Source organism: Achroia grisella, unplaced genomic scaffold (assembly GCF_030625045.1).
Source record: "Achroia grisella isolate CSIRO2021 unplaced genomic scaffold, CSIRO_AGI_Agris_v1 utg504, whole genome shotgun sequence".
Taxonomy (NCBI): domain Eukaryota; kingdom Metazoa; phylum Arthropoda; class Insecta; order Lepidoptera; family Pyralidae; genus Achroia; species Achroia grisella.
The window spans coordinates 301,310-317,050 of record NW_026712899.1 but is presented as its reverse complement, the minus strand read 5'-3'; the positions used below and the strand labels follow the sequence as shown (position 1 = coordinate 317,050).

The 15,741-nt window shown below is 36.2% G+C and overlaps 1 protein-coding gene across 1 annotated transcript in view; it reads left to right on the top strand.

Moving 5' to 3' along the window:
* The window catches only part of LOC131846185 (polypeptide N-acetylgalactosaminyltransferase 2-like), a 131,122-nt gene that overhangs the window by 68,253 nt on the left and 47,128 nt on the right, over window positions 1-15,741 (top strand). Inside the window, exons 2-3 of the mRNA XM_059195427.1 lie at window positions 10,327-10,565; window positions 13,550-13,648. Coding sequence (XP_059051410.1) covers window positions 10,327-10,565; window positions 13,550-13,648 — 338 coding nt within the window. The remainder of the gene's footprint in view (window positions 1-10,326; window positions 10,566-13,549; window positions 13,649-15,741) is intronic.

Genomic DNA, 15,741 nt, shown 5'->3' with positions numbered 1-15,741 from the left:
ACGGATACGACATTAGTCTGAGGGCACCACTAGGGGTACGAACCTCGGTTCAGTCCGTCATAATTTCGATCCCCGTTTGAATTGGACGGGTATCGATTAGGAGCGCTCGGGCGCGCGCAGGCGCCCGGGTGAATGCGGGATAATGTGTGTTTGAGGTCGTCGTCTTCGCCGGCGAGGACGGTGTCGTGTGTGTGTGTAAAAGTGTGGTCGGGGTGGAACGGGTGGGCCCGTGGGGAGGTTACCTGCCGTTATGGGGCGCCCGGGTGAATGCGCGATAATGTGTGTTTGAGGTCGTCGTCTTCGCCGGCGAGGACGGTGTCGTGTGTGTGTGTAAAAGTGTGGTCGGGGTGGAACGGGTGGGCCCGTGAGGTTACCTGCCGTTATGGGGTTGTCGGGGTCAATGAGAACGTGCCTCGGGCGACGTTGTCGTGTATGTCGGATATTACTCCTCGGTGCGTAGTCGACCGCACTGACTATAAGCGGGTTAGGGTGGGATTTGTGTTTGAATTGAGACTTAATAGAGAGGGTTTACTTACCCTCTGTATTAGGGGAAAGGGGATTGTCAGTAATGTGGACTCATGACCCCGTTACTAGCAATGTACCATGTCAGGTTGACCTCCACACGGTTCCCCCTGGAAACCATCGTGATAAATTCATGGTGAATTTGTCACGATGGGCTGACTGACCTGACCACATGTTCATCTTATCATTCTTCACTGGTACCCCGCCAGCGTAAACCATTAGCGCAGGTGGGTGCACCATTCCATTATCATCCTTAAAAAAAACTATAATAATTTCAGGACAATTCACACAGCACCATCTAGACCCAAGTTAAGCTAGCTAAAGCTTGTGTTATGGGTACTAGATAAGTGATACATATACATATATTTTTTTTGTAAATACATACATATTATACATAGAAAACACCCAGACCGATACAAACAATCACACTCATGAATACAAATGTTTGTGCCGTGCGAGGAATCGAACCCGCGACCATCGGACGTAAAGCGGTACGCTAGACCGATAGACCACCGAGGTCGTGTTTGACCGGAGATTTGAATAATGTTCAGCTTTATTTCAGTACCTGTAAATGAAAAGCAGATCATATCCAGATCTTGTTACGGACAGGCGATGCCTATATTGAGCAGTGGATGATGATTGTTTGTAATATATTCAGGCAGGATGTTTATAATTGCTTATCTAAATGTCTAACTAGATTCTACCCGTTACTTTGTCCGCTTTTTTTTTCATTTATTTTTTGTCCGTAAATACATACATATTATACATAGAAAACACCCAGACCGATACAAACAATCATACTCATTACCAACTACACATATGTATACAGTTTTTAATATAAGTGTATTTTTTATTTTTATTTTACAAATGTAACAATATTATGTGATGTAAATTATTGTGATAATAATAATAAATAAATAAATAAATAATCACATTCATGAATACAAATGTTTGTGCGAGGAATCGAACCAGCGACCATCGGACGTAAAGCGGTGTGCTAGTCCGCTAGACCACCGAGGTCGTGCTTGACCGGAGATTTGATTTTGTAGTGCTGTTGATCATCGACTTTTGCCAATCGATTCCTTTTACAAGATTAGGATCTTTGTTATTTCCATATTGCAAATTATCTTATTCGTAACTGCAATTACATTATATGGACGTGGTTTTTCGGAGGAGGGACTAGCGACTCCATTGCTGGTAATGAATTTTATTTATTTACTAGCCCTTCCTGCCACTTCGTCCGCGTGGAAATGAACTTTATTTTTCTAAAATAAAAGTAGCCTAAGTTACTCCTTATTACATCAGCTACCTGCCAAAAAAAGCCCTGTCAAAATTGGTCCAGCCATTTCAGAGATTAGCCGGAACAAACAGACAGACAGACAAACGTTGGAAAAAATGTTATTTTGGTGAATGTATCGTATCTACATTCATATAAAAAATGTTATTTCGCTGTATGTATCGTATCTACATTTATATACATATAGTAAAAAACGGTTATTTCAATATTACGAACAGACACTCCAATTTTATTTATATGTATAGATGTATAGAATAGATCCAGACAGAAAAAAAAATAAATATTGTTTTATTTGTTCAATTACCATACGTAATTTCATATACATTTAGCTAAAAGCTGTTAATTCGAATTCACAAACAGACACCGCAAGTTTGTTTATTTGTATATATGATAGTTATTCTTACACGCAAGTACAACTGAACAGATTCAAATAAAATATTATATATATAGATCTTAACCTACATTATTAACGCACGATATTTTTTGTTTTTAGTCTTAGTAGATTTCACTACCCAATTTTACACTCAAAAGGTCGTGCGTTCAATCATTTGTTTATCTCATTGCTTGATTTAATTATTTTAGAAATATGAAAGCATAGCGGTTTTTGTATTGATTGCCGCATGCATTTTTATGTAAAATATGAATACTATAACTATCAGATGGCAATTGTGAGTAGCTATGACGTGATCTGGTGTTTTGAGTAGTCATGCTCACTAAAATGTCCAGACTTGTGGCGGCGTGGTGGGCCGGGTCTGACAGCCTCGGTTGTACTAGTGGTTTAGCACACCGCTTTTCTATCGATGGTCGTGGGTTCGATTCCTCGAACGGTACAAACATTTGTATTCATGAGTATGATTGTTTGTATCGGTCTGGGTGTTTTCTATGTATAATATGTATTTATTTACAAAAAAAAATGTATCCGTGTATTTATATCAGTTGATTAGTAGTATTAGTACACATAACACAAGCTCTGCTTAGCTTGGGACTAGATGGCGCTGTGTGAATTGTCCTGAGATATTATTTTTATTATATAATCTATACAGCCATCGGTATTGATTTCCAATGATCATGATTAGCATGACAAACAAGTATTGGCTAACTATCATCATTAATTATATAGTTATAACATTCTATTCATAGGTTCATTAACGGAGCTAACAAAGAACACAGTTCATCGGTTTAATGAAGATATTTTAGCTTAATGAATAGCTCCATTCTGTAATGTCAGTGGCATAATTAAAACGAAGGCAAGTAACAATGAGCTGCGGAAGTTAAATAATAGTTTTTTAATAACATAATTATAACAAGCTACTGGCCTCGGCTTTGCCCGGGTGTACATGTATTGTACATATAAACCTCTTGAATCACTCTATCTATTAAAAAAACAGCTATAAAATCCGTTGCGTAGTTTTAAAGATTTAAGCATACATAGGAACGGACAGACAGCGACAGCGACTTTGTTTTATACTATGTAACTGGCTACTCGCTCAGGTGTACATGTATTATACATATAAACCTTCCTCGTGAATCACTCTATCTATTAAAAAAACCGCTACAAAATACGTTGCGTAGTTTTAAAGATTTAAGCCAATATAGGGACGGACAGATAGCGACAGCGACTTTGTTTTGTACTATGTATTGATACAGATTAAAAGTTTACAGATAAACTTCAAAAATATATAATTTCTGAACGTTCTGATAAAATATTTCGTGGCGTCAAATGAAAATAAAGTATAACTGTCTGACAAAATATTGTTTGATTTATTTAAAAGGCTTTTTTTAATAGACGTATGTACGTATTGACAGGTTTTTTTATAGATGTATGTACATATTGAGGCCGTTTGGCCTCGACATTCATAATTGTGGAGACGTTCATGACCTTTTAGACGTAATAAAGTATTTAATATCTTTATAAATTTGACTCAATGAAATATTAAAATAACATATGGATAAAACTTAGTGAGTCTACAAGAAACAATCGAGGGGAAATTATTTATGTATATTTACTAACTATCCCGGCAAACGTTGTTTTGCTTTAAAATAAAAAAAAATTAGGGGTGGACTACCCCTAACATTTAGGGGGATGAAAAATAGATGTTGGCCGATTCTCAGACCTGCTCAATACGCTCACAAAATTTCATGAGAATCGGTCAAGCCGTTTCGGAGGAGTATGGAAACGAAAACTGTGACACGAGAATTTTATATATAAGATAAATTTGTCATAGTTCTCGCTATTAAACCCAGCTTTCTGATCTAAAGCTTTCTGATTATACACTAAGATTAGCTAGGAGACTATGTGATAGATATGTGTGACTATAGTACAAAAGGTTTTGTTCAATACAATACATAGAAAATTACCCAATCCATATACAATCATATTTGTAAACACAAATGTTTGTATTGTGCAATCGAATCCACTACCATTAGAAACTGAAGACAGTATACTAAACTATTATACCACGGAGGTCCTAAACTATGTATTATTGTAATTTTAATTTATGCCCAATTACACAAACTTTCTTAGTTTTACAAAAATCACCGAAATATTATTACATTCAAATTCAAAATATGTTTATTCATGTAGGTCTATTACAGACTCTTATGATATGTCAAATCTACCGTCAGTTCGGAATGATTTCGAGATGAGAAGAACTGACAAGAAACTCAGCTCGTATTCTTTTCAAATAAATGTTGTACATATTTACAATAATACAGATTCATTATAAATTCAAATTTCGGAGAATAGAGTGACCACCAGCATATGCTATTGCAGTTTTGTCAAAAGCAAGTAGTCTAATCAGTGTTCGTGTATATATAGCATTAAAAACCAATTTCATTTAAGTATTTTTTAAAGTGACGACCTCGGTGGTCTAGCGGTCTAGCACACCGATTTACGTCCGATGGTCGCGGGTTCGATTCCTTGCACGGCACAAACATTTGTATTCATGAGTATGATTGTTTGTATCAGTCTGGGTGTTTTCTATGTATAATATGTATGTATTTACAAAAAAAATATCTATGTATATGCATCAGTTATCTAGTACCCATAACACAAGCTTTCGCTAGCTTAACTTGAGACTAGATGGCGCTGTGTGAATTGTCCTGAGATTATTATTATTCATTATTATATTACAAAAATTCTCATCTCCTCTCTTAAGGAGAGGAGATAGCAACTTATCCCCGGCACAGTCGGCCGGGGTTCAGGGCCCCAGGGAGAGAATCTGGCGTACAATGCGGGCAGAATCTAAGAGCGCTTTCTGCATCTTTCTTTTTAGTGAGCCACCTCGGAATCCCAACCGTCTGAGATGTTGTTCCAGACTGGTTGGGATAAGACCGTTCACCGACATGACGATTGGAATGATTTCGGTGGACATCACCCCCCACATTCGGTCACCTCGCGAGCCAAGTCGAGATATTTTCTCTTTTTCTCAGTTTCGGCTTTCACGAGGTTCTCGTTATTATTATTATTTTTCAAATTACACATGTGACTTTTATTAATACTTTTTCTGTGTCTGGAAAAATAAATTGATAGCCCATCTAGTTGTAAATGTTCAACTTTTTATGTAGTTCTTTTAATTTTTTTTTTTTTTTATATTTAAATACATTTTTCCACAGATATATTCGTCCGTGCCTTTTTTAATTTACTTTAATCATAATATTTATTCATCCACTTTTGTGCAACTCCAGCCGAAGACGTCCACTTTGCTGGACATAGGCCTCCCCCCAGATCTCCACGACGATCGGTCCTGCGCTGCTCGCATCCAATGTCTTCCCGCGATCTAGACCAGCTATATGCCCTGCCCATTGCCACTTCAAAGTCGCAATTCTTCATATGTAACAATACACATTATGAATTCTTCTGCATATACAATTATTGAAATCTTATTTTAACGATCAAAGTTCACTATTTGTTATAGTCCAGGTTTTGTTTAATTATTGACGAAAAGATATATCACAGTTCCTTTTTGTCGAACGCTTTTTTTTTTTCCCATCCTTTTTTAAAAAAAAAAAAATTCGACCCTCAGAACGTTGGCTGCCAATTGCCCCTTCCTTACCACAAATTACACTAGTTACACCATCAGCTGTATAAGGCCTTACCTGTTTATGGACTGAACCACATTCCTCTACACTTCTAAATATATCAATGAACTTTAAAAAGAAATAACATCTCACTATATATTTTACCGGATTACTAAGAAGCTCACAATATATCTTACCCAATTATTGGTTTTTCGCCAAATCTGAAAAACAATTTGCTAAAAAGTATTGCGGCTTGATGATTCTATATTGATTTGTATTAAATTCTGTGTAAATAAATACATTAAACAAAACTTTCTGCAAGATGTAGAATTTATCATTAATTTTAAGATGTTTGAACTCGGTTTTGTTGTACTAGATGAATTTGTCTGTCTGAAAGTATTATGAGTATCGGATAAGTTAAAAAGTGCCTTTGTGGGTGTGGAATACAGGCCACTTATTTGTTTATAACTATTTTATATGCTTTATATTTCGAATAATTTTCCAAAATTATATTCTAAATTGTCACTACTATCTATTGTTCCTTTTCGGTTTCCCTTCCTGGCCCTAGTTAGTAGTGTTTCTTTATAATATTAATATATACAATATATATATATATATATATATATATCCTACAACTCCCTGGTTTCCTTTATCGCCCACAGTGGTCATAACCTATGAAACATGAATGCGGATGGTTATAAAACAAAATTTGAGAATTATCCTAAAATAGACTGGGTGTAAGAGGGAACAGAAATTGTCTTTATTCAAATGAACTTAACTTTAAATAGTTTTGGAGCGTCATGCACTTTATTACAGGCTAGCTGTACACGCGACTTCATCCGCGTGGTATTTAACTCTATTTTTCTAAAATAACAGTAGCCTACGTTACTCCTTATTACATCAGCTATCTGCCAAAAATTGTCCCGTCAATATCGGACCAGCTATTTCAGAGATTAGCCGGAACAAAGAGACAGACAGACAAAACTTGTAAAAAATGTTATTTTGTTGTATGTACCGTATTTATATTCATATACATGTAGTAAAAAACGGTTATTTCAATATTACAAACAGACACTCCAATTTTATTGATATGTTAGATTTGTTTGATGCCTATTCTTCTCTATTACATCTAGTAATAGAGAAGAATGGGCAAGAGAAGAATAATATTAAGAAACAGAGACTATAACTACACTCAAATTGTATCAACATAATAAACTGGACGGTAGGGAAAAAATTAAAATTGTAATGTAAAATATTTGACGTTCATAAGCGGCTAAAATGTCCTACATGAATAAATGATTTTTGAATTTGAATTTGAATTGTTGGAAGTATAACAAATCATACCGATTCCAAGTACAACGCGAGGAAGGAAGGAAGATATTGAACAAAATCATTGTGAATGTATTACAGGAATAGAATCTTAAATCTGTACATATAAATGAAATTGGAGTGTCTGTTTGTAATATTTAAGTAACCGTTTTTTATTACATGCCTATGAATATAAATACGGTACATACATCAACATAACATTCTTACAATTTTTGTCGGTCTACCTGTCTGTTTGTTCCGGCTAATCTCTGAAATGGCTGGTCCGATATTGACAGGACTATTTTTGGCAAGTAGCAAATGTAGTAAGGAGTAACATAGGCTATTTTTATTTTAGAAAATAAAGTTAAACTCCACGCGGACGAAGTCGCGGGAACAGTAGTTGCTAATATTTATGAAAGCAATAATTAGACGAAAGATAATTTAATTTGGCTGGTATATCTGTGGTAACAGTTACGTCATCGCATTAGTAGAAAAATATAAGCAGCAGACTATTTATGGGCAATACCAGAAACATTTATGGTAATTACACTGGACCATCGCCGTCGAAGTGTGTTTGACCACATTTCAGCCTTGACACGTCAAATTGAATTATTCACAAATTTAAGTTGAAATTATGTTAATAAGGAAATTAAGTTTCGTTACTTTGTCAAGTGTTTTGCAATTTAATACGCATAAAAGTTTTGAGACATAATTTTGTGTCGTCAATTTAATGATATCATAAGACTTAATAATAACAGGATTTTCTTAGATGATTCTACTTTTTGATATTATATTTTTAATAGCATAGAAAGTAAACAAGGGTTAGGAGTGGGATACGGTTTCACCATGCGGACACGGTAATAGTTTCATTAGAACTATGTAGGGATGATAATAATAGAGTTCACCATGAAAAGAATATTGGGGGTTTGGGCTATTGTCAGGTGCTTGGACCTGTAGCACTGCGACCTATACAAATTCATTCTGTACGCCCTTTTTCAGAGTTCGCTACCCGTCAGGGACAAGAATTGAAGGATATTCTTATCTCCTATTTTTTATCACCTTAGGATAGAGTGTAAACTTTCCAAAGAAGATATTACGTTTATGCATGAGTGGGCTACAACCGCATAGAATGTGTAGTGGCGTTTCCTCTTCAGTTTGGCAAAATCTACATATTTTTGATGTGCCTAAATTAGTCATATGTTGTAACTTTACTAATACTTTTCGTCAGAGATTATTAATTAATAGCATATATGAATGAAATACTGACATAGATTTGGTATTTACACCATATTCCAATCAAATAAATGCATTTAATTTCATTCTATCTCCATTACTCGTAGGTCCGTGTAGGTAAGTATAAATAGGTAGGTTGCAGTAAATCTATAGGATATACGGCAAAATGTAATTTCCCTTATTGCGATTATAGCACCTTGCATCATGGTTTATTATTCCTATCTCCATGCCAAGCAGTATTCAATCTTGCATCCGACACTTTTAGATTCAAATTCAATTTTACAGTAAGTTTAAGTACATTTACTTCGGTTCGTTAGATTCGAAACTTATTGGCTTAACCAATGTTATGGTATGTTTGTGGTCACCGGTCCGCTGCAATATAACTTGCTAGCGATTCGTTACATTCTTTTTGCTTGCTATTGTTGTGTATGATTTTAGTTTTTCTAGTTTTACAGTAATTGATGGTGTCGAGAAATCAATTCGATCATTGTTCGCAGCAAATCGATTTTATGAATGCATATAGTTTTTTATCTTATGGCAATATATGCAATTACTTTATTTGGAAAACCAACACTACTAGTAACATTTTCAAATATGTGGATAAGCAACAGTTAGCTTAAAATAGATATAAAATAGACTTCGCTCGCGTTAATTTATCCCTTAGGGATGGAATTTATCAAAATCCTTTCTTAGGTGATGCCTACGTCATAGTATCTTTATGCATGCAAAGTCTCAGCCCGATCGGTTTAAAATTGACAGTTTCATACAAACTTTCATCCCCTATTTTATCCCCTTGGGGGTAGAATTAATCAAAATCCTTTCTTAGCGGATGCCTACGTCATAACATCTACCTGCATGTCAAATTTCAGTCCAATCCGTCCAGTGCTTTGGGCTGTGCATTGATAGATCACTATGTCAGTCACCTTTGAGTTATATATATTTAGATATAAGCAAAATAAATATTTTCCACGATCCTAACTACAAAATAACGGCATCAAAAGTTTTACAATATCTCCAAAATAAAATACTTAAAGTTAACAATAATTAATTAAATAGCAAAATATGAAATATCAAATAAGCTGTTGTAGCACCTGATGCCGAAAGAAATACAGCATGCGTACCTTCGAACTCCTGTAAATTATTTAATAATAACAATACTTACAACATTCTTGACTGCCCGAACATAACAGAGGTAGAGATCATCCTCTCGCTACCTGGTGGACAAGCATGAGTATAGTAGTCGAGACGAAAAGAATTCACGACCCGACAATCTAGGATAGATTGACCTAGTACCGTGGGATAGTGCAAAAGAGAAGAACACGAAAACCTCTTGATGATAATAATTACATATGTTTCTTTTCTTTCAGTGTTTTCATCACCAGATAATTAGTCATAAATAGCCGCACCTCACATACAGTGGGATAGTGCAAAAGAGAAGAAGACGAACACCTCTTGACGATAATAATCCTTTCTTTCTTTTCATTCAGTGTTTCCATCACCAGACAATTAGTCATAAATATTTATTGTTATCCATTTTTATGTCAGGCATTTTCAAATAACAAGGTCGTTAAATCTCAAATTGGACTATATTATTCAAACCATATTCTCAAATATGAGATATTACGACGGCTTGAGCCGAGGTTCGAACCCCTAGCGGTGCCGTCAGACTAAAATGGTATCCGACAGGCGGGAGTTAGCATATGTCCTTCCTTTGGTTTGGAGTGTCATCTGTACTCGCCCCCTATCATCTGGTGAAGCTGTAAAGGTCAGCTGCGGACAACAGCATTAGAGTAGTCCGAAAATAAAACCAATACAAATAATTAATGCAAATGTTTGCACCATGTGGGAAATAGTACTAACGACCCACAGTAGTAAGGCCATGTGCTAAACAGCTAAACTGCGGAGTTCGTCAAAATAATATTAACATTATGTTTTAATTGTTACAGGAAGAAAACATAGCGCTCCGACTTATCAAGCAGCATCCAGAAGAAGAAGTAGAAAGCAGTCCAGCGTCTCCAGAAGATGCGTATGGGACGGGCAGTACGGGCCGGACGTACTTCGACGAGGGGGGCTATGTGGCGGGGGGAGCGAAGGACGCGGATCCGTACGTGAGGAACAGGTTCAATCAGGCTGCGTCCGACACACTGCACAGCAACAGAGCTATACCTGACACCAGAAATGCCATGTAAGTAATAATGTTTAATATTTTGACTGTAATGAATTAGTGCTAGTTGGTACTTTGCATTCAAACATTTCAACTTAAAAATGTAAATTACAACGAATATTTAAAAGAGCAACACTTAAGTTTCTTGCTTGTTCTTCTTGTGATGAGACAGCTTCCCGAATGAATGAAGATTAGATAAAATGTGATTACTATTTACAAAAATACTTCGTTGTAAATTTATTTGAATTAATTTTCTATCTTGTATATAAAATTCACATGTCAAATGTTAGTTACCATCCTTCCCCGAAACGGCTTGACAGATTTTTCAAGGTCCTCCACCGTTCGTTTCTTCTAGAAACTTTGTGCTACGCCCACATTGTGGAATCCAGTAATGGTATATCTGATCCGATTTTGAAATCTTCAAGAAAAAAGTTCCTTCTTAAAAGGTCGGCCACTCACTTGGCCCCTGGTGTTGCGGGTGCTCATGGGCAGTGGTAATCACTTACCATCAGTGAGCCATTTGTACCTTACCTTTTAAAAATCTTTACATAATATTCTTACATCCAGATTGAAATGACTGTCTCATCATCTCTATATCAACTTACTTGTTACAAAGTTAAAACATCTAATAGCTACTTAGTAGTTTATGGTATTTGTTGACTCTATATAAACATTGCTCTATGGGCATCAATAAACGGTTTTATGGGCCATAAATCTTTCATGCAAGTTGTGGATGTAACACTTTATATCCAACGTCATAATGATTTTAATTACTCCTATAATATATATGTACGAGATGTGAGTACAGTATCGCAGTGTTATATTTTTTACTAGCTACTCGCCCGGGCTGATATATTGATAGTGTGATTCAACCTTCCTCTTGTTTCACTCTATCAATTAAAAAAGCCTATTTTTAATATTTTAAGCCTAAAAATGAATATTTTTAAATCCAAATTTGGAGCAATAGAGTGAACAACAACAAATGTTGGTAAACCGTATAGACTTCAGTGAAATACCTTCCCACTCTACTGAACACATCTAACTGTCTGGAAGCTGTTTTAGCTTTATCTTCCAAATGACCGTAAAACGTCACTGGATCAACGCCAAGGATCTAGAGATTTGGCTTTATATCAAGAAGAGTGTGTTGAAACTGGGGAACAGCTGGAGTCTTTTTAGACAGATAATATTATTTCCTGATAATGGCGTAAATTGTACAATCCCACAATTATTGCGACCGGTCATTAATTTGTCATTGGCATCTGACCTCTGCCCACGGACTCGCTAACAAGCCCAAGGCAGGTCACACACGCCTCGAGAACATGCCACACGCCCATCTGTTGCGTACATTTCACCTCAACGGTCAAACACCTGCCTTATACTGTAGTGAACCAGAAGTGGATTTTAATAAATACAATTATATTATTACTATCTGACCCCGATGATGTTATACCGATACGATATTGAAACCTTCAAGAAAAGAGCTTATTCCTTTTCAAAAGGCCGACAACGTACTTGCAGTTCCCCTGGTGTTGCGGGTGCTCATGGGCGGCGGTAATCACTTACCATCAGGTGAGCCGCATACACGTTTGTCCCCTGTACTAGAAAAAAAAACGTTTTTTACCATATAAATAAAAATCGCTATTAAAAAATATAGGGTTGGTGATAGAAATGTGTAAATTGTGTATTGTACGTATTTTTATTGGCACATTATAAAAAACTAAAATTAAAATACTGTTAGGGTTGGACAACCCTCATCACTTAAGGTTATGGAAAATAAATAGTAGCTGGTTCTATCTCGATGCACTGAATATGCATTATGCATTATGCAAAATTTCATAACAATCGGTCAAGCCGTTTCGGACGAGTATGGTGACTAACATTGTGACACGAGAATTTTATATATAAGACTAGCTTCTCGACCCGGCTTGGCACGGTTATACATGTATTATATATATAAACCTACCTCTGGATACACTCTATCTGTTAAAAGTAACCGAATAAAAACCGATGCGTAGTTTTAAAGATTTAAGCATACATAGAGACAGACAGCGACAGCGACATCATTTTAATAATGATTTTGATGTATGAAGGAACAAAATGATAATAATGTAGTATCTACTTTATTTAAAAGCATGGCAAAGTCGAGCAACACCACGGGTTGTAACTAGTGATATAGTAATTGAAACAAACTCGAGATTATTATGTTATTTTATTTCGTATGTTATCTTTGAACTTTCAAGGAGATGGGTGCAGTGCAGTCATCAATCGCTTGTTAACTTTCAAAATATATTGCTATTTTGAAATGTTTATTAACAACCTTGGTGGTACAGTGGTTTAGCTACCTCGCATTATAACGCTTAGGTTCGATACATACACGATGTAATAACATTTTTTAACTCGAAGAATACTGTAAAACATTCGTATGCGTGTGTACACCAGTATCACTAATTTGATTAGTGGGTGTAGCAGTTTATCGCACAGCTATAATTCCGATGGTCGCGTGTTCGATTCCTCGCACGGTACAAACCTCTGTATTCATGAGTATGATTGTTTGTTAACAAAAATGTCTGGGAGTTTTTATGTGTTTACAAAAATATATATTTATGTATTTATGTCAATTGTGTAGTATCCATAACACAAGATCAGCTTATCTTGGGACTAGATGATTCTGTGTAAATTGTACAGGGTTATTACACTATTATTATTTCAGATATGAAAGCGTGATGCCCATACTCCTTATCTATATATTAATATATCTCAATCTTATTATTAATATTATAAATGCGAAAGTTTGTAAGTATGGATGGTTGTTACTCTTTCACGCAAAAACTACTGAACTGATTTTTATGAAACTTTACAGTAATATAGCTTATGCATCAGAATAACAAATAGGCTATATTTTTAACTATAAATGCGAAATTTCATCAGTCCGCGCAAAAGTCTTAAAACAATTACAATTTTCGGGGTACCTACAACAGTTTTGCTACATATTACGCATGTTTCAGGTGTCGGCTGAAGAAATACGACGAGGATCTTCCGCAGACGAGCGTCATCATTACCTTCCACAACGAAGCCAGGTCCACACTACTGCGCACTATCGTCAGGTACTAATTTTTTTTTTTTGAGGGTTGATAATGGAATGGAGCACCCGCCTGCGCTAACGGTTTACGCTGGCGGGGCACCAGTGGAGGATGATAAGATGAACATGAGGTCAGGTCAGTTAGCACATCGTGCAAATTCATCATGTCAGGTACTATTAGAACGACCACAGATCAAAAAAATGTAGATAGTAATATACGGTAATATAGTAATGTACGAGTCAAGAATATAGAGTTATAGGTTAAAATATAACATCTGCTTACCCCGTACTAGACCTGGCGTGATGTTAATAGAAGTTATTAACTTTGATATTAGTAACAATATCTAGGTAAGAGAGAACCTAACCTACAGTAGTGGGGGGATAAAGATTGTTAGTAATGTGGACTGATGATCTTATTGCCAGCAATGTACCAAGTCAGGTCGACCTTCACGCGGTTCCCCCTGGAAACCATCGTGATATATTCCTGGTGAATTTGTCACGTTGTGCCAACTGACCTGACCTCATGCTCATCTTATCATCCTTTAAAAAAAAACCTACAGTAGTAAGGCTTAGGCTTAAGGATAAGGCTTGTCAGTAATGTGGACTGTCAAGTGAAATGTCAAGTTTACCCCCACGTGATTCTTCCTGGAAGCCATCGTGATAACGTGGTGAATTTGTCACGTTGTGCCAACTGACCTGACCTCATGCTCATATCATCCTACGTTGGTGGCCTGCCAGCGTAAACCGTTAGCGCAGGCAGGTGCAACATTCCATTATCATCCATAAAAAAAACCTACAGTAGTGGGGGATACCTACAGTTGCTAGCAATGTACCATGTCAGGTTTACCACTACGCGATTCCCATGGGAATCATCGTGATAAATTTTTGGTGATGACAGTTTCACCAGATGGGCTAACTAACCTGACCTCATGCTCATCTTATCATCCTCCACTGATGCCCCGCCAGCGTAAACCACAAATTACCATTCCATTATCATCCACAAAAAAAACCTACACTAGTAGAGGAAAGGGGATTGTTATTAATGTGGACCGATGATCTTATTGCTAGCAATGTACCATGTCAGGTTTACCACCACGCGGTTCCCCCTGGAAACCATCGTGATAACCTGATGATTTTGTCACGATGTGCTAACTGACCTGACCTCATGCTCATCATATCATCCTCCACTGGTGCTAGCGTAAACCTTTAACGCAGGACGGTGCAACAGTCAATTATCATCCACAAAAAAATCTAAAGTAGTTTCTAATTTCACGAAACAACTGCGCCTAGGTTTATCATTTGCCTACAGCTTTCACTGGCAGCTATTACAGTTTAATCTCACCTGTTCTGTAACCTAACAATCTAACAATCCATTGTTAGGTAATTTGTGCTTTCTTCTGTTTACGCAAGCTTTTTTTAAATATATCATTATGTGTATATAAAGCTATTACTTACACGCCTAAGGTCTGCATGACGCCACTAAATTTAATAATATGCATATATAAATAATAATGTAACCAACCCAATATTTTTATTAGTTTCTTCGTGTTAGATCATAAAAATATTATTTGTTACGTAACACTAGAATTTGAATTTATGTATTGTTTGTCTATTCATATATATATATATATATATATATATAAATATCCCCTTGGGCACTTTGTGGCTCAGACGTGCCGTATAGGTAGTTTTTTGTTGATCCTTTTTCACTTGTATATATATATATATATAAATGTTGATCCGTTTTGAGCCACAACTGTCACGACGAGTAATAATAATAATTAAGCGATTTATACACGATTTTATACAAATCCACCTTTTTGGCATACGAGCAGTTCTTGATCCAATTCAAACGGGCCAATCAGGGTGCAGCATTTGCCAAGGGCTTCCTCATTGGCACGTTTGGGCTACTACATTATGGCTACAGTAACTTAATAATGTCTAGCTAGTATTTCAAAAATAATAGTCTACCTAATCTAAATATTTATAGAAATCAGTCTGGAGTAACGTGACTCCAGATCAAACCTCAATACTTGTTATTTTTTGGATGGGAATCTTTTCTTTTGTAACAACGTTACTGAGCGAATAAAGAGAAGACGCAACGGCGGATCCAGGTGG